Raw genomic sequence first — 21,139 nt, 5'->3', positions numbered from 1 at the left:
GAAAAACTGGGTCCCTTTTCAATAATTGGAGTCCGGGAAGCAAAATATGGGGTTAACGCAATCCCTGTCAGATTAGAAGGTATTGAAGAAGTAACCGGCGGTAATTAGTAGTGGTGTCTAGGTCAAACCTCATATTTGTGATTAGAAGAGCACATTTGATTGTGGAAAAAATCAATGTTTATCAACACAAATGTCGCCCTCTAGGCTAATCTTATAAGTATTTAATTGATCCCAATTACACTTGTGTTGGTGTTATGTTTCTACTCAGAGACATCTGTTAAATTTGATTACTAACTCCAACTATCGGTAATTTATTTTGAAATTTAAGCTAAGCTAATGAGGCACATTTTCATCAATATCTCCAAAAATATTTGAGTAAAGTACATCAAACTTGAACTGCACTGAAATTATATATAGGTAGAGGATATTTTAAAGTTTGAAAACGATTGAACAAACATTCCATGGCAACAAGAATTGTTAACAACGACGACGACAGACATTGTAACCAATACACCACCATTATGGGCAAGATAAAAAGTGTAGTCACAACAAACAAGGATCTTTTTGGATATCTTTTATTCACTGGATACAAAATTCCTATTTCTCAGGAAAAATAACCAAAATATACAAAGAAAAATATCCCCATAAAGAGAAAATATATATATATATATATGTATGGCAAAGTACATAATACCGTGAAAGAAATCTATAATCTACAGATACATTTCAACACAAGGTTAATTTGAATATTGTTATGTGTGAGGTTATTTAATGAATCGTATTGTCAAGGGTGGATGAAATAAAGGTCGGCAACTTTCAATAAAATCTCACAGTAAAATCATGTAACGAGTCAAAGTGATATTGTCACAGATTTACTGATTTGTTAGTAGATCAATCTGCAAATAAATTATCTGTGCATTGTGGACCTGGGAGTTATTACAGCATTACTAATTGGTTTTATCATTAGAAACTTGTTAGGTATTTGTGAGGTTGATATTTTGTGAGCTTTAAAGTTGCTACCTGAATTGAGAACCTCGGTGGAATGACAGTCACAAAACTAGAGTCTTGAAAAATTAATGCGATTCATTGTATTTCAGTTTTTAAGAACCTTGGCCAGAGAGGAATGCATAATAAATTTATTTAATAATCATTACTTCACAGGTGAACCCTTGTTAGAACTTCTTTTCATGGAAGATTTTTTTTTTTTATATATATGTCCCAAGTCTGGCAAATATACTTTAAATGGTGCCTGGCCTTTTGGAATATTGATGCCAAATTTTAATAGTTATGAAATATCAGAAAATACAAGTTCAAGAGTTCATTAAGCAATATGTGCAGATTTATGCATGGCGAGATTTGTAACGTGGTTGCCTACCCTTATCTCATCCACTCTTGATTGCATACAGTTTTAGCTTAAAATTAAAAACAAAGATCAAACAAATACAGTCTATGACAAACTTACCATGCAAGTCATCTATTTCAACAAAGGAGTTTGCATATTTCAACAAGATTATAAATCAGTTTTCTGCATATAATGAACCCTTTTACAGCCATAAAATCTCTGATTTGTCCTATTAATTCATACTTTAATAGTTCATTGATTCAATTCATCAAATACAAGTCGGTTTTAATATTAGAGACGTGATAGTGGTCAACAATGGCGGTGAAGGGGTTGAAGTTCTAATAACAAGAAAGTGAAAATTAAAACAATTCTGAATAAAAAATAATAATTATGATTAACAGGCCATATTTGCAAAATATTAGTAATCCCATTACAAATGAGTGTATTGTCATTTTTTTTTTTAATAAAAAAAAATTAAGCGAAAAATCTGGTGGGATTGTTACAAAGAATATAATGTATCAGACCACGTTGCATTATGGTGACTGTTGGCAGTGGAAAATGGGGAAGTCATACGGTATATATAATTAGACATCTGGGGGGGGGGGGGGCTATAGCAAACTGAGATATAAATCTCACTCGCCAAAAAGATATTTTTCTTAAAGACTGCATATGTAGTAAAAATATAGTTAATCAAATAGATGAATTCCGCTAAAATATCTCGCAGTCCTCGGCACATCTATAAATACAGATTCTCAGTCATTACCTGGGAGAGTTTTGCCATCTTTTTTTCTTTCTTTCTTTCTTTCTTCAATGTATTTGAAACTAAAAGCAGCTGACTACATGTAAAAACAAAGAACCGTCTCTTAGTCCTCTCCGTCCATCCAATAATAAAAACTAAATTAACATCCCCGTATTTGAACACACAAGACATGTACTTTTCATACATAATTCTAAAATATAACACTGTAAACTGAAGCAGTTTCTAAGTATCAACAAATATAAAGATCAAAAATAAAAACTCTATACATGTACTTAGCTCAATTGATTTGTGTCACAAGTTTGAAATAAAAAAAAGAAATTTCAATTCACTCAAGGCAAAAATAACAAATAATTTGAATGAATTTTTATGTGAACCAGAATAGATTAGTTTTGAGTTCTCTGGCAGCATCATGAGCATGTGCAATGCAGATTTTGCGATATAAAGGGGTGGTGTTATAACCAGCACATTTGTAGATACACTGCATTTTGTTCACAAGATTGTCGGAGTATATTATTTTGTTAAATTTTCAAATTAACCTGGAATCACAGATCTGGCACTGGACTGACCCCCCATAGCTTACAAGATCGACATTGTCACATGCATGACAACATAACAACAAAATATCCCAAAATGCTGCTAGTGACATCAATCAAACGCATAAAAACATTTGACAAGCAATAAACCCGTCTAACACATCCTTTACAGCGTACTTCAGTTCAAGTCATCAAATGTACACGCTCAACTTTATCCATAATCGCTATGGAAACAACATGTATTAGACGTATATGTAACAATTTAACTAATTAATTAATGTTTTTTTTTCACCTTTCCTTGTGTCTTGGAAAACAAGACAATGAAACAATATAGATGCCCAGTTGAATCCAAACTGAGTTTGTACATTTCAATACAAAAATATTACGTTAACTTCGCACATACTAAAACTGCACGCTGGAAGTTTAAATATACAGAGAAATTTCATTAAAAATACAGTACAATAAGGCACTTAAAGGAATGTTGGTTTGTTAGATGTTTCACAATGTGTACGCTACATGGCAGTGATTGTTTTAGAGTTGGATACAGGTAACAAAATACAAAGGGTGGATAATATAAAGGGCTGGTAGCTTCCATGGTTAACTGTTGGCAACAACTACGAAGATCTCACGCGAGATTTCAATTCACAACATACATTACATGCTATATAATAGCAATTTGATGTAAATATTTGTCAGGATTTTATTTATTTTCAGATGGAGGTACTATTATCATAAAACCATGTAATAAAAAGGCACATCTTTCCTACACATGTAAAACCATGCAGGAAATCAGTTCACTGAAAAAAGACTTGTGGTATACAACACACACCAATGTTAAATTTTCTGATAGATAAGTTATTGTGCATATAATATGTACATCAGGTATTTTAAAGCGAGAGGATCGTCATCTGTGCATACGCGAGAATTGAGTCCCAGGCCACTATAACAACACACCTCTAAAAACGCAAAGGCTTATGGGTAGACGCTTGTTTGTAAACAATGACGCGCTATGGCCATCTGACGCATGTGTAGGTGACGACTCCCCCGCTTTAATAACATTATAGTTTGTTTATGTAATTTAGTCTTCTTTATTTTTGAGAATTTAAATCGATTAAAATACTAAACGTGACAGTTAGTAATCGCAAGAGTTTATTTTTCTTACATATAGCCAAAAATAATCAAGATTAATGTACATTTTGTAAGAGACTTTGTAGCAATGACAATTTCTGTGTCTGTCCCCCAGTTTTGTCATCATGAAGGCTATAAAATTTATAAAATTATGAGGAATCCCAGCAAATGTCAGGATTTTCTGACCAGCAAGATTATTGTATTAAAATTCAAAGTATGCACTCACAGACAAAAATAAAACAGTGATGGATATTTAAGCAAGAGTTTGATTTTGGTATAACTTTTTGCCTGTTTCGGATAATTTTTAACCAGATTGTCTTAATTAAAATCTTGGAAAAAAATATTTAAAAATTATTACGTGGATATTTTGTGTCTTGGTACTCAAAATACAAAGGTTCCAAACCAAAAATTAACTTCAATCAAGTTAATACATGAATGACTAAGAAATTCAAAAGCTGTTGAAATTTGTCCATTGCCAAGTTACTATAAATTTAAAACAATACAGAGAAGACAATACAACTTCAAATAAACTTATCAAGCAGGTTAGAAAGTGCTAAGGTAAAATAAACATTATTTAGAAAATGTTTTTCATGATTTAGTCACCAGAGGGCGCTGGTCTTCGTTAATGCATATTTTTAAATCCTTCACCATTATATAGCTTACTTGAAAAAAAGATATTTAAAACAGATGACTACTTCCTCCTATTATCTGTGAATATTTACATACATTGTAATTTTGGAGTAGAAAAATGAGAGAGCAGATGTCAATGGAAAGGTTTGTGTGTAGAATATTTCCATGCATTGAAATTAACAAATGAAGAAAACTAATTGAAATTAACAAATGAAGAAAACTAATTGAAATTAAACTGCAATACACTAAAATATGTTATTGATTAAATAAGTATACTATTATGTCTATTGATGTCTACAAAATCTTCACTTCAGTTATGATGATTATGAAGTGAACACAGTACAAACAAAATGAATATGGCAACTGCAAACTTTTTGCATGGATAAATGTATGAAACGAATAAAAATGAAAATCTCTTTGATTTTAAACTGCACTCCTTGCCACACAAAACACCCCATAAAGAAATGTACAATAGCGTGTTTGCTCCATTAGCAGCGCATACATTTTGATACATAAATAACAGAGGTGATATGGTCAAAATAAGTCTTACTATCCGGCATACAAAAAAATGCCATTTTTGGAGTAAGTGTGTTTCTACTGAAAATGCACTTCTAATATTTTGTATTCTTCTTGTTCATACGAAATGGAATGAAAGACGTTATCATACTACGGGTAATAGCTGGTACAATATAGTGAGGCTATACTTAGTAACGTTGGCCAGTACTCCAGACAATCAAAATGCATCTTTTAAACAACAAAAACACTACATGATCCACATGTTAGTAAACCTAGTAACACAAACAAAAATTTAAAATTCACATAGCAAATCAGTATGATGGTCAAAATCAGCCATTCGGTCAAAGGTTAGGTTCAGCCAACAAAGATTTTAAATATCAGTTTGATTCTCTAAAAAATTTGCAAGACTTTGGAATATTTTCATTGCATTATGAGAAAAGTTGGAAAGGGAAGTCATTTGCATCAAAGGTGAACATTGGTTATCAAATTTGAAAAATGAAGTCATGTTTCAAACACAATACGTATTAAGACATAACTTCACTTTAATTATGACTGGTTATTATCTTCCCTGCTTCAATCCACATTTTCCCAAGATGCATTTTAATTTATAGAACACTAAATCTGTCAACCCGGAATCTTAAAGTGGCATAATCAATGGCGAATTCAATAGGCATGTTTCATTAAAATAGTACAGTTTACTCGAGTTGATTGTAGAATTCCTGATTCTGAATATATTACTTTTTACTGTATCGTAGTTCAAACATCTGTCATGGCATCAGGGAAAGAAGGGAGCATGATATGAGGAAGAGATTGGAACCACCAACACTTATTTTCATGAAAAATATTTTGTGAACTTTCAACACTTTTCAACAAACTGGTTTAGGCATGCATATTACTCAATGAAAGTGCCAGTCACCACATAATGTTGGATACACATGTAAAATTCATTGTTTACATATTGTGCAAATTTTTCGGCTCAGTTAAATGAGGTAGTATATGTAAATAGAAATACGTAAAAAAAAAATTTAGAAACTAAGATTTGTTTTTCAGTGGAGCAATAAAAAATGTGTTGGGAGAAATTGGGAAATAAAAACTAAGGTCAGTCTCAATGCACTAGTTCAGTGAAAAAAAATATAAAAAAAAAAATATTTTTTTGTTTTCAATAAAGTAGTTAATAAATGTTTTCTGAGAGATTTGCTTAGTCAGGTTAGATGTACTTGAACTAGATGAAATAACAAAATCCTGATTGTAATAATTGTCAACGTCTAAGAACAATGTTAATGTCATATTAAAAATGGGTGCTGTTAGGAGTTCAAAAATGCTGATAACACAATATTTATCAACAAATATTGCTAGGCTTCACAGCCAAGAATTAAAATCTTGACAACAATTCTCATAACTAAGTTTTAAACTAAAAACCATATAGTCAGAAATGGTAGTGTGAATGTAGTTTTATGATATTGGGAAAGGTTTCCATGGAGACAAGCTTTACATGTATATAAGGCATCCATTTTGTTTCTCTTCTGTATCTTATATACCCTAGTGATACAGCGCCATTTCCATTAGGTATGCACAACAATGAACCAATAAAATTTAGATCTATTTCTTCTACAATTACTTGCAGTATAACAATTAGAGGGCAGTTGATCTGGTCACAGCAGCACTTGTTGGTGCTCCATGTAATGGGTGTCCCGGAGTGCCCCTTGCATATAGTATTCCTTGATACAAGACACCATTCAGTTCTATACTGACTATTAATGAATTGTCTCCTCGTAGTTCAAGCATCGGCATTCCGCTATCTGCGAAAAGACAATGAATATTATTATTTTAACGAAATAAAATAATATTATTATCGTATTACCGGTAGGACTTGTGTATCTTTGTGATCTTGATACTTTATAATTCATTTGAAATTGAAATTAGGTCTTCAAACCAAACTTAAACTTTTTTTCCCCTCTGCACTTCATCATGGGAGAACGTCATCAAAAGATCACATTTGTCGCGCGCAGTTATCTAACATGAACAAATTTTACTTTCTGTATGATGTTCTCTAAGCTAGTTTGTAATTTCAGACATTGTTTTGATAACCACGAGTTGAGTCCTGAGAGACTAGATCGGTTTCTGTAGCAACCGTGACGCTATATCCAAACGTTCGCTACATTGTTTCCCATTGCGTTCTCGCGGTATTTGTCTGTTTACCGCCCAAAATTCCCACCAAAGTTCTCCCTCGTGTTAGTCGCGTGTCACTCCTAATATGGAATGACAGCGCTATGTTTCGTTTGTATGCGCCAATCATTAGCGTTGTTTTATTTTCGGAACGTTTTGGCATGATATATTCTAGAGTACAAACACGTGTTTGGCACTTCTCCGATTAGCTGTCACCGAGACAAATGCCGCTCTAACGTTGACAATTACATTAACCAGGCAAAGCGCTGTCGTGAGAAGTCCGATTCAGGCCGTCGCTGTAATTCCTTCTATGGTAGCTTCGCAACTTGATGCTCGTTATGCACACCCTCCTTTCTATGCTCTCTACGATGCCAACTCCTCATGGAGCTATTATTTAGCGATCTATATTTTATACCAAGAAGTATTTGCTGTACAACGTATTGATGTTCATGTTGAGTACAAATAAACCAATTTGAATTATATCTCACGTCTGTTCAACTCAAGAAAACACAACGCAATCGATGTCCGTTTCAATAACAATTCCGCATGATTAGTCAGTTCGTTTTATGTGACGAAAAGAACACCCCAACGCCTAGTTTTGCGATATAAACTTATCCACCACAACATTTGACAACAATTTTAAAAGCTAAAAGTATGCCATATTTCATTTCAGTTTTGAATTAAAGAGCCATCAGTCGGTGTTTCCATGCGAGAATGGAAGGTTGATTTCTTGTTCACTAAATTTGTTTTTCTGGTTTTCCTGATTTCTAGCATTCTGATCAGATATGAAATTCTCATGCGACAAAATTAATCTCTGCAGGCAAAAGTTCATACACCAGAGCGCACAAGTTTCTGAGGTAACAGCGAAACTCAAAACTTGTCTATTGGCAGATATAAATCCACTTGTAGATTGACCAAATAAAAATGGGAAAACATTTGGCAAATCAAAATAAAGTTGTTGATGTTATTAATTATTACACTCAAAATAACGAAAAGAAATCGAAAGAAACACAAACCTCTCGTACTTGTAATTTTGATATGTGTAGATTGTGGCATCTCGCGAGATTGTAATTGTTGGATTTGTCGTATCTGATCGTCACTCATCATATGCCGCTTTGGCGGCGGCCCGCCATCAGTCGCTTCCAAGGGAATGCCATGATGGTTCATAACCATGGAACGATGTGTCGGTGTGGAAGGTAAGCTGTCCTCGTCTGAAGGATAGAAAGTTTACAAGTAATAAGTACATACTAGTATACGGTAGATGAACAGCATTCATAAATGGTGATATTGGTTGACCAGAGACGAAAAGAGTAATAATGGACAAGTAGAATACACACGTTTATGCAGTTATGACAGTGTCGCTTTAAAAAATAAATTAACTTATAAAATTGTCAATGTTCCACGCAGAATAAATAATATTTTGCACTCCTTACCGGAAGAAAGACTGGCTGAACCATTGTTTCCAGAATTGTTCGGTATTCTTAATGCTTGTGGTACCATGGATGGTGGTGGTGATCCAGGTGAATGTAAAAATGAACCAGGTGATGAGTAGCTCGGGCGACGACCTTCACGTCTATTACCATCGATGGCTGCTTGTAGTTCAGCTGGCGAACTCATTTTTAATTTTTCACATTCATATGGATAAAGGTATTTCATGTATCTAAGTAAAAAAACAACAAGGTTTTTCATTAGTTATGGCTGTATTTAGAGCTAGACCATTAGAAAATTCAGAGGTTGATGGCAGAATTGGAAAAAAATAATTTGCACAGGATTAAAAGACCTGCAGGGAACAATAACAGATAAATATTGCATGTCTAAATATTAGAGGAAAAAATATTTCACAACAGGAAAAAACAAATTACAGCTAACTCATCATGGAAAACAGAAAATTGCACATAAGCAAAGTAAAGGAAACATAACTTTTATAGTTTTTCTACCATCATGCATCATCAGTTTCTAATGATCTAATGGTCCACCCATTAATTGTTTAAGATATTGCCGGACAGGGGAATGCTGATGATGACAGAGCCTTTGAAAATCAACCGAATTCTTTTTTATTTTGCATCTTAGATGATATTTTTTAGCTTTACCTATGTTTTGGTAAAATTATGCAACATTTCAATAATAGCATGAATACTGTATTTGCTCATCTTCGACAGAAGTGCATGTAAGCCAACAATTCAGGTATTGTATACGGTATTTAATTATTTAAAAAAGACTTGTTTTGCGCATAGATTCAGTGTTATTTATGTAAGCGCATACACTACTGAAAGAACCACGAATATCCACAATTTTGACAAATCCAAATGTCTAAAAAAGAATTTCAGCGTGATATACCGTAATGCAAACTTAGAATGTTGAGTGCAAAAATATTCAAAATAGATGCAAATATGGCTATATTTATGTAACGCTAATGCATAAATAGTAATTTAGAATATCTATACAAACAATCTGACACTAATTATAGTTCTCGCAACGAAAATGCCTTGCTACTTACTGTGTCCTGAGTGTGAAAGCCGCGCTTGTGATGGAAGATGGCAAACTTAAACCCTTTGTAATTTCACGCCATAGTTTTTTGTTTATAACTTCTACCAGACCACCTTTGGATACCACTAGCTTGAACAATTCATATAAATCTAAAGTCTGCTTTGCCATGATCGGAATTCGGTTGACTGGAGTGCCTGGAAGTATACACATAACATTTAAAGACATAATGTAATAAATTTTATAAATGCATGAATGAATGTTGTTTTATGGAAATTTATAAAATATTAAAATCAAAGAAAGCTTAGAAAGAACTCCCATGTGCCGAGAGTATTGGAGACACATTAAATATAATTCGAAATTACTTAGCTGAAAACTAATTATGCAAATCAGAAAATTAATATGACCAGATTTGAGTGTAAAACTAATGAGGTCTGCGCAATGTAACAGAAAATCTATGTCTCCAAGTTTAATTGAAATGTGATTAGAACCAAAAAATTATGAATTATTATGCTTATTAGGGAATTAATATGAACAGATTTTTACCCCAAACTAATTAGGTTTGTACATTGTCCTAGAGCATCTTTGTACTAAGTTTCATTGAAATGGAATAATTAGTACCGTGAAAACTCCAAAATTTTGACCCCTCTAAAAATTCGATTGGCTATTTATTTGCCGGGTTTCGGTGTTTTATTTACCTCCAAATTTTCGACTCCACTAAAAATTGCCGACTCATTCTTATTCGAAAATTGCGACCAGTTTTAGTTTTCCCCCAAACGAAAAAAAAACACGATGTGAGCGTTCAAACGGGACCTTCCTCGAAGGCATGAATCCGGGTTTCTGATTGACTGAGAGATTTTTATTTTATTGGTAACGAAAATATATTCTAAATAAACGAAGTTTCAAATAAAAACGAACACAAAAATCTCGGCATGCTGCGTTTCTGAATTGTTGATTATTACTGTACTCAGTAGTGATTATAATAATGTACACAAAATAAATTTGTTGAATGGTTATGAAATACAAATAAAAGTCAACTAAGTTTCATCGTAAGCGAATGATTCCGGTCTCGTATAAACGTTTGATGCTGTAGGATATCCGCCATGTTCTCTTAGGTCAAATAGGTCAAATTGCTAATTAACCAATCAAAAAGCTGGATGATGCCAACGTGTTCAAATTACCATAGCTTATTTAAATATGTTAATGTTATTGAACGCAATGCGAAGAGATTGATGTTGTAGTACGATATTTTGGCTTGGATTTTGATGCGAAAACGGCATGATTTTTTTTTAAATAAAAAAATTAGTTGTTTTTAAAAAATAAACTGGTCATCTGAAGAATAATTTAACATTGTTCACAGTGATAACAGCTCATTCTCGAAAGGAAGCTTACCCGCTCACGCTAGTCACGATAAAAATCATACACGTGTACTCTTGAATAGACAGACGTCAATGACTACGGTAAAACTTAGACTCTATTTTAGCCGGCAGGATTGATTGAAATGTCCGAAAAATGACGCCAAAATACACCTTAAAAGTCCCATTTTATTTTCTTAAATCCCATTTTATTTTTTAATCCAAGGGCGAATTTACGGCAGAATTTGGTCCCTCAAATAAGGGACACGTGAGCTTTGATTCTAACCGGATACATTGCACTGGGTCGGGGAGATAGTTTGCTAAACTTCCATGTATCTTTTGTCCAATGGGTACCTGTACTTCGAACATTCGCAAGTTTTCCTAGGTAGTGCGAGACAGCTTTGTCTTTTGACCTATTAGTTTTGTGCTGACCTCTTCTGCGCGTCTTGATGTTTTGTTTTGCTTGTCATAATACTCACTGATTGATGACTTTGTTTAGATTTTGAGTTACAACTCGGCCACGATTCTAAAAACATGTCACATTTCTAACGGCAATTATTTAAAACCGGTCGAAATTTTGGAGTTTTTACGGTACTTTAGATATCAGTGTGAAAGCTTAAAATTGGTTAATTATGCAAATTAGGTAATTAATATGTACAGATTGTAACCCACAATTATTCAGGTCTGTCTATTGTCCTACAGCATCCATGTACATTCATTGATATGTGATGTATAGTACCTGAGATATCAGTGTGAAAGTTGGTTAATTATGCAAATTAGGTGATTAATATGCACAAATATTTACCGGAAACTAATTGGGTCTGCATAATTCTAGATTCATTGAAATGTAAATGATTAGTACTTTAGATATCAGTAGAAAAGCTGAAAATTAATTATGCAAATTAGGTAATTAATATGCACAATTATTTACCCTAAAACTAATCAGGTCTCTGCATAGTCCTAAAGGATCTATGTACCAAGTTTCATTGAAATGCGATGATTAGTACTTGAGATACCCATGGAAAAGCTGAAAATTAACTAATTATGCAAATTAGGTGATTAATATGCACAAATATTTATCGAAAACAATCAATCTCTGCATAGTCCTTGAGTATGTAAGTACCAAGTTCCATTGAAATGTAATGCTAACTACTTATATCAAATGCTGAAAATTAATTAATTATGCAAATTAGGTAATTAATATGTACTGATATTACCATAAAAACTATCAGGTCTGTGCAGTGTCGTATGACATCTATGTACCAAGTTTCATTTGAAATGTGATGATTAGTACTTGAGATATCAGTGGAAAAACCGAAAATTGACTAATCATTATGCAAATTAGGTAATTAGTATCCACGGATTATTACCAAAAACTAATCAAAACCTAGCATTAGTTCAGAGCATCTATGTACCAAGTTTCATCAAAATCCAATGAGTGGTTGTTTAGATATCAGTGGAACAGTCATGGAACCACTAAAAAATAGCTAATTATCATGTAAATTAGGTAATTAATATGCACGGATTTTTACCAAAAATTAATCAAATCTGCGCATATGTTCAGAGCATCTATGTACCAAGTTTCATCAAAATCCAATGAGTGGTTCTTTAGATATCAGTGGAACAGTCATAGAACAGCTAAAAATTAGCTAATTATCATGCAAATTAGGTAATTAACGAGCATGGATTTTTACCAAAACCTAATCAAATCTGCGCATTGGCCCAGAGCATCTATGCACCAAGTTTCATCAAAAACCGATGTATGGTTCTTGAGATAGCAGTGGAACAGTCGGACACACATACACACACACATACACACATACACACATACACACATACAGACACACTAACTGCAAAGACTCCCATTTTGTGCTTCGCACATGGGAGTCAAAAAGTTTACTCTGGAACACCCTCAAGCTTCATTGGAATTTAGGAACTATAGACTCCAGCAGCCTTTTGATATCGTTCATTACCCATGAGTCTTTGAGGGGTTCCTTAATCTTTGCCTGATTCACTGCCATTCAAGAAAAATGTTGTGATTGGTCAAATTGTTTTAAAAATTACAATACATTTAAAAATATAATACTGTGATAGGATTAATTAATTCACTGGGTTTTAATTTTGCTTATTTCGCTGACTGGAAAATGCGCTAAATTATAACTCAGTGAATATGTAAAATTTAGCATGGAACACATTATCTAAATGATAAAACCCATAAAATATGCCTGAAATTGTAAATCAGCGAAATTTAAACCCAGTGAATGTTAGTCATTTTACAGTATATTATATTATGTATACCTACATTCCATGTACCAGTAAAATATTTGTTAAAACACTAATTTGACCCTAGGTCAAATCAGCAAATTTACAATAATTCACTATTTACAATTCAACTGTAAGTACAAATATAGTGCCCTCTATCACTCATTATATAATCCTTTTGTTTTTATTGATCAGGTTTAAAATGTTTATCTGTTGATCAGTTTTCGGTGAATAACCAACCACTACAAGTGCCATGACTGCCATTATGATAAAAAGTTAGTCTCACAACCATGTCATATAGTCCAGAGCACTTTGCATTTGAACATATAAGGGAAAGGAAGGACAACAGTGACATTCAATGTCTAGAACTGTTGCCTGATGTAAAAAAAATATTATTATGTTCTTAGTAAATAAGTAAATAAGCTCATAATATAGTTTAGGTATTAAAGAACTTGTGTACGAAAAGAGAAATGTTTTTTTCTGAAAAAAAGTTCCACTTTATGCATGAAGCACTGAAGATTACCGTTTTTTAAACAAAAAACTATTTTTCACAGATAATCAGCAGACAAGGAACTTGTTCTCACTAATTTTTCTCATTTTCCATGTAGCGTCATACAAAAAAATAATTTGTTTTAAATGAATCACCATAGTAACTACACAGTTTTGACCCAACTTCAATTTTCTATGTATATTTTTCTGGTAACTAACTTTTTCCTTAAAAGTCTTGTTAAAAACATTATTAAAAAAACTGTTCACTTTAACCAAAAACAAACAACTCACAGAGACTGTTGGGCAGTTTGATTAGTATTAACAATACAACATTCTCCTCAATTTTCAAAAAACAGGCATTTCTTTTCTGGCAGTGAAACACCTTTGATCACACCATGGATCTTCAAATCTTCAAGTCGTCAGTGTTGTTGGTAACACTATAAAATTAGCTGTAATTAAATGATTGGAACAGAGAACACAACAAGTGGTCTATGATGATATGTACATGAATTAGGTGTGCCAGGGATACCTTGACCAGTTTTTCTGATCTGACCATTGGTGCAATGTTCAGTCAGAGAATGTTTGTACCTGTTTTCTATATTTTAAAATAGTCTTTTGGGTATGTTCCACTATTCACCATGCTGTGAAATTTTAACAGTCTGTAGCCATGACTGTTTGAATAAAAAGCAAAAAAAAAAAAAATTCACTCCCAAGTGCCCACGAACCAGCATCTATACCTAGCACACACACAAACTGCAGCTTTGTAGCAACCATAATGGCTTTGTAGAAAATCATTAAAAACATCTCTATTGTAGTACACCCTACTTGTATGTTGACAGGGATTAACATCAACTCTTGGAGGCTCAGAGATTTGATCAAATATATAAATTCATCTAACACAAGTTTTATATATATTCTGTTTTACAGATTTCCCTGAAACAATTTTAATGATTTTGTCCCAAAATGGAGAAAGACAGGTAATGGTAGAACGACTTCATATGGAAGGTTACAAATAAAGCCAAAGGTAGTGAAAAGGTTAAGTGATTTGCCACTTTGACACATTCCCCGTGGACCAACATAATGTTCCTCTAATTTTGTTAGCATTAAATGCTTTAATAGTAGCACAAAATATCTCACAGGACAGCAACGTCGGAATTCCGAGACTTAAACCACAATTACAACAAATACCGCAATATAAAAAAACTCAAATAACAGATTCCCAACCTCAAGTTGAGTGTCTACTAATTCCCAGCAATGTCCGGTCTGAGCACTGCTTTCCTAATTAGCATATTTGTACCAAGGCTCTATAATATCTTCATACCAGTAATGTTGGACATTCAAACACCTATATTCACATATTATACAATTAACCGTTTCACCATTACACATGGTTAAACCACTTCACACATGTAACCATCCATCAAGTAGTCCTACAATTTGATTGCTGCGATCAAATATTTGATCCCAGATCAGAACATTTCTGATCAAAACTGAGTGAGCACCTTGTTTTGGTTAAAAAAAAAATTATGTGCACAAAATAATTTCAAATAATTTAATATTTTTTTTGTAAATTTTTTGGCAAAATATCTGAGCAGTAAATAAATAATGAGTCTGTTGTTAATTATATGCAACATATTTAGTAACAAATGTGCAACAACAACAAAAAGCACTATTTCTTTTCCGTTTTTCAGATTATGAAAAAATACACAAATTGGATAAATAAACAAAATTACAGAAAAATGTGGGGGGAAAATTAGATACAATTAAACCCACATTTTTCCAAAAAAGCAGATAACAGTCTTTTCTTCAAAATACCTGCATAACTCTATGCTTTAAAGGAGATCTGAATGGATCGAAGGATTTTGTTCTGGTGTAGCATTTAATACACAGGAATCACCAAGCACTATACCAAATCCGGAGTATCAAACGTAGTTAATACGACAACTATTGCAAATACAATTGGATTATACAGTTCCAATATGTCGTCATATAATCATCATAGTGATATCTTTACATTCCCATCTCAACTCTTCAAACATCAATTTTTTTCTCCACAATATTGCCCAATATTTTCACATTTTTATGTATTTTTTCAAAATTGTTTTGTTGATTTTGGACACGTTTCCCTATTGACTACATCGTTTGATTAACATTTAGGAAAAATACGAAGAAAACTCTACAGGTTTATTTTACAAAATAACCAACATCAATTGTCAATTTCATAAATGTCATAAATTTATTTTCATAAATAAGCATAATTTAATGAATTCATATAATTAATTAATCAGGGAAAAATACTAAACAATTAGGCCATAGCCCTTAATTAAATTTCAATGTCTAAACACCTTATTTTTTTAAAGCTTATGTTTTTTAACCCACAGAAAGATGTATGAAAGCAGCATGTTGAACATTTTTATATAATTTTGGATGAAATAGACACAATTTTCCATTCCCGTTTTATAAACATGAACAAGCAGCCTCTCGGCTGGAATGCACATTTCAACTAAAGAATTGAAGATATCACAAAATAAATAAATCTGAGAGACGACCATCTGTAGTACCCACCGGGTATATATATAAAATTAAAGCAATCTGAATTACAATTTTCAACAAAAAGTCAAAAATATCACTTTTTACCAAAAGTGACAAAAATATTCACCAAAATTAAAGATATCAACATGAAATGAACAAATCTAAGAGACGTCTACCCAAGGTACATATATCAAAACAATCAAGCTTGTAGTTTTCAAGAACTTAAAAAAGTAAAAAGCTGACGCAGACGCCGTACAATCACTCATATGATAAGCTCTGCTCGACGAAGTTTACAGCGAAGCTAAAAATTTATTCAGTGAAAAGTAATAAAACTCAACTTTGGGGTTTAAAGAGTCTCAAGATAGCAAACACATTTTATAACAGTTTGTCATTTGAATGCTATTTCTAATGCAGAGACCAGATTTAATGAATATTCATATCACCATTTTCTTCTCCTTACTACTCTCACATGCATACATTGAAGAGTTAGGTCAAAGGTCACCATTTGTAATATTGTGAAATTATTTATTGTAGCAGGAATAAATTGTCATGTGACGATGTTTTGGTTGTTTTTAGTCCCCGTTCAGGCGCAGCCTGAAAAGGGGAGTTATAATTCAGGTTTTGCCCGTTTTCCGTCTCCAACATTTTCTCAGAAATTCTACAGCAGGTATCAGTGAAACTTGGCAGGTTGATGAACAAGTGTATTCCGAGTATGCACGTAATTGTTTTTCCAGATCTGAAAATCCCAAGTGAGTCTTTTTCACGATTTTTATCAAAAATTACCTCTCCCGGCAACATTGACAGAACGTCTGCACATGCTCAGAATAAATTAATTACTGTAAAATACTTTATTTTTGCTTGCAACATTTTTTTGCTATTTTCGCTGAAGGAATGTTTCAGTTAAAATAAAATCCAGGGAATATTCCATTTTTCCTATATTTTACAGTCAAACTTGTCAAAAATCAATGAAAATAAATTCAATACAAAAAACAGCCAGAAAAAGTCTTTTTCAGCGAATGATAATTCCAGCTGAAATAAAATATTTTACAGTAGATTAGATCTGTGAGTAACGCTACAGCACGTGATTTCTTCATTGCGTGCAATTTATTATAGTACTGTTTATACATGTATTCTGTTCGGCTCAGTGGTCTCATTCACTAGTTACTAGAAGAACTAGTAACCTTATTTGATTTCAAGAACTTCAAGAAGGCGACATAAGAGACGTGTTTGCAAAGGTAAGTTCTCCAGTTTCTACAAAATTGAATGTATTTTGGGGTGCGATTGGTGTACATTCCGTGACGTACGTACGGACGTGAATATTATGATGATTGCCAGCTTTATATTCTTGTGAAAAGCCAAAAAAGCAAACAATTGTCTCCAATCTACGAAACTAGTTTGTAAATTGTATACCCTGTCAAATTATTGTACACTGACGATTAATTCATGGGGACATAGTTTCAAGTAAAATCGTTATCCGATCTTTTGCTTGTGTCGCGATTTCCGAAATATCCACAACTCGGGGGAGGGATGTCCCTGTGTCGATCAACTTATTCATTATATAATAGTAGGTTGCATATGATATTTGTATTTTTATGTTGTGAGCATTAAACTGTTAGCTGTAATGAAGATTTTGTCGATCTCGTGCGATTCAACATGGCCGATGTGCAGTGACAACACGTGTATGGACGGTCGGTCGAGTAATCTGCAACGGACCATGAAATCGCCCGGCGTTTTTTTATAGTTTTTTTTAAAAATATTTTAGATACTTCATTCACTCCTGGCGCCTAAAAGAGTCTCATTTATATTGTACCATAGTCATTGACACATATTGTGAATAGCCAGAATGGGTATTAAGCTTCGTTTCGAAGCTGTTATTTCTGCGAACAATGTTAAATTATTCTTTGAATGCTCAGTTTATATTTTGAAAACAACTAATTTTTTGATTAAAAAAAAATCATGCTGTTTTCCCCGTCAAAATCAAAGCATAAAGATCTTGCCAGAACATCGGTAAATCTACTACCGCGTTGCGTTCACCACGAGGTCACTGAACCGTCATTAATATATTTAAATGAGCCACGTGTAAATGAGAACATGGCGGATATCGTATCTCTTCGAACATTTACATTCGACCGAAATCATTCGTTTACGATGAAACTAAGTTGAATATTACTTCCAATTTATATAAATTCAACGAATTAAATTTTTGTGCATTTTTATAATCATTACTGAATAATAATCAACAATTGCAATACTTCGAAAACAAGTAAGTTATTCACTTGCGAAACACAGAATGACCAGATTGTGCTACCGTGATCATTCGCTACCGGTACTAACGGCTAAGCAATGTATTCGTGTTTGTATTTATTCGAAACTTCTTTTAGAACATACTTTACTTTTCGTTATCAACAAGATTATAAAAAAAATAATGCATGTTACAGTATATGAATTTTTTGGGGGGATTCAATTCCAACATTTTGCGATGCCTATGAACCAAAGGCCTTTCACTTTTCTCTGAGTGTGACACCTAAACCAGAGGTTTTATGGTGTATAAACTGGCACTAAATGAAAAGGCTGTTGAACCTTATTAAAATTTATAAGTACATGTTATTATGCATTTCATTATGAAAACTGACTAAATTAAATGTGATCTTATTTTTAATTATGATTATGATTTATATCGGTAATGACGTTTTCATCCAATATTAATTGTGCAATTGTTAAAATGCCTACCTACACATTTATTGTTTTTGTTTCTGTTGCCCTGAAATAGACATTTGTAAAAAAAAAAAAATCAAAGAAAGCTTAGAAAGAACTCCCGTGTGCTGAGAGTTTTGGAGACACATTAAAAATTAATTCAAAATTACTTATACTTGAGATATTGATGGAATAGCTGAAAACTAATTATGCAAATAAGGTAACTAATATGAACAGATTTAGGTGTAAAACTAATAAGGTCTGCACAATGTACCAAGTTTCATTGGAATGTGATTAGAACCAAAAAAATATTAATTATTATGCTAATTAGAGAATTAATATGAACAGATTTTAACCCAAAATTAATCAGGCTGTCTATTGTCCTAGAGCATTTATGTACCAAGTTTTATTCAAATGTGATGATCAATACTTGAGATATTAGTATTAATAAATTATGTTAATTAGGTGATTAAGAAGCATAAATATTTACCAAAAACTAATATGGTGCATTGTCTTAGGTTCATTGAAATGTGATGGGTACTATTTAAAAGTTTCATTGAAATCCAATGAGTGGTTTTTAGACATCAGTGCAACAGCCATAGAACAGCAAAAAATTAACTAATTATGCAAATTAGGTAATTAATAGGCACAATTTTTTATCTCAAAATTAATCAGGTCTCTGCATAGTCCTAGAATAGCTATGTCGCAAGTCTCATTGAAATGTGATGATTAGTACTTGAGATATCAGGCGAAAAGCTGAAAATTAACTAATTATGCTAATAAGGTGATTAATATGCACAAATATTTACCAAAAAACTAATTAGGTCTCTGCACAGTCCTCAAGTAACTATGTACCAAGTTTCATTGAAACGTGATCATTACTACTCAAAATATCAAAAGCTGAAAGTTAATTAATTTTGCAAATTAGGTAATTAATATGTACTGATATTACCCTAAAAACCATCAGGTCTGTGCAGTGTCATAGGACACCTATGTACCAAGTTTTATTGAAATGTTATGATTTGTACTTGAGATATCAGTGGAAAAGCTGAAAATTGATTAATCATTATGTAAATTAGGTAATTAATAATATTAACAGATTTTTACCCAAAACTAATCAAATCTGTGCATTAGTTCAGAGCATCCATGTGCCAAGTTTCATTGAAATCCAATGAGTGGTTCTTCAAAAATCAGTGGAAAAGTCATAGAACAGCTTAAAATCAGTTAATTATCATGCAAATTAGGTAATTAATATTCATAGATTTTTACCCAAAACTAATCAAATCTGCGCACTAGTTCAGAGCATCCATGTGCCAAATTTCATCAAAATCCAATGAGTGGTTCTTCAGATATCAGTGGAACAGTCTTGAAACAGCTAAAAATCAGCTAATTATCATGCAAATTAGGTAATTAATATTCATAGATTTTTACCAAAACCTAATCAACTCTGCACATTATCCCAGAGCATCTATGTACCAAGTTTCATCAAAATTTGATTAGTGGTTCTTGAGATAACGGTGGAACAAAAAAAGTGACATACATACATACAGACATACAGACATACAGACAGGGTAACTGCAAAGACTCCCTTTTGTGCTTCGCACACGGGAGTCAAAAAGTAAAAAAATCATGCTTGATTAAAATTAAAAAAAAAAAAGATGTAGTCATGTAGCCCCTTCCTGTTACCTGTTTTCAACTTCTTCCAAAGTAAAACTGGCGAAGCCTTGTAATTGCCATACAATCATCATTTGTGGGAAAACTTGTATGTTATTGAAAATCTTTAGTTTGTTGTCTGTGAATTAATATAATATTTGAAATGGCGTAATGGTGCAAAATATTCTCAAATAATCGGTCTTCTGATGACACTACACTGCACATTTATGCACAGTCAGTATCCCAATGATGATGGTGGTTGAAATGGAAAACTGAATACAAAAATTTCCGTCTGCTGTGAATGCATGTTTCGTTGCATCAAATAAATAACCCAATTTTATGATAGAAGCTTGCAATCTTGTGCCATACAGGGTCAAGTGATTGAGCAATAACAAATGTGATTTTATGTATTAGGTCATTGAATGTATCCAAAAACATGGTACCAATGATCTGAAATTTCAGGAGTGCTCGCTGAAGGTTTATCAATCCTGCGTATTGTCTTGTTCTTTTTCAATCCTGCATTTCAGTTACTAGAATTCATACTAAAAAAAATAGTTTCTGTTTTTCTTCTAATAATTCGGCCACTTTCAAAAAC

The 21,139-nt window shown here is 32.8% G+C and overlaps 1 protein-coding gene across 1 annotated transcript in view; it reads right to left on the bottom strand.

Annotated features, from left to right (window-relative positions):
* Positions 1-559: 559 nt before the first annotated feature.
* Positions 560-21,139, bottom strand: part of LOC100377969 (protein dead ringer homolog) — a 40,023-nt gene continuing 19,443 nt past the window's right edge. Inside the window, exons 4-7 of the mRNA XM_002734244.4 lie at positions 9,573-9,756; positions 8,509-8,735; positions 8,092-8,286; positions 560-6,708 (exon numbers count right to left, since the gene is read on the bottom strand). Coding sequence (XP_002734290.2) covers positions 6,542-6,708; positions 8,092-8,286; positions 8,509-8,735; positions 9,573-9,756 — 773 coding nt within the window. The 3' untranslated portion in view covers positions 560-6,541. The remainder of the gene's footprint in view (positions 6,709-8,091; positions 8,287-8,508; positions 8,736-9,572; positions 9,757-21,139) is intronic.

Source organism: Saccoglossus kowalevskii, chromosome 13, assembly GCF_978046115.1.
Source record: "Saccoglossus kowalevskii chromosome 13, keSacKowa6.1, whole genome shotgun sequence".
NCBI classification, from domain to species: Eukaryota; Metazoa; Hemichordata; class Enteropneusta; family Harrimaniidae; genus Saccoglossus; species Saccoglossus kowalevskii.
Note: the sequence above shows the minus strand (reverse complement) of the source record. Positions and strands in the feature narration are given on the sequence as shown.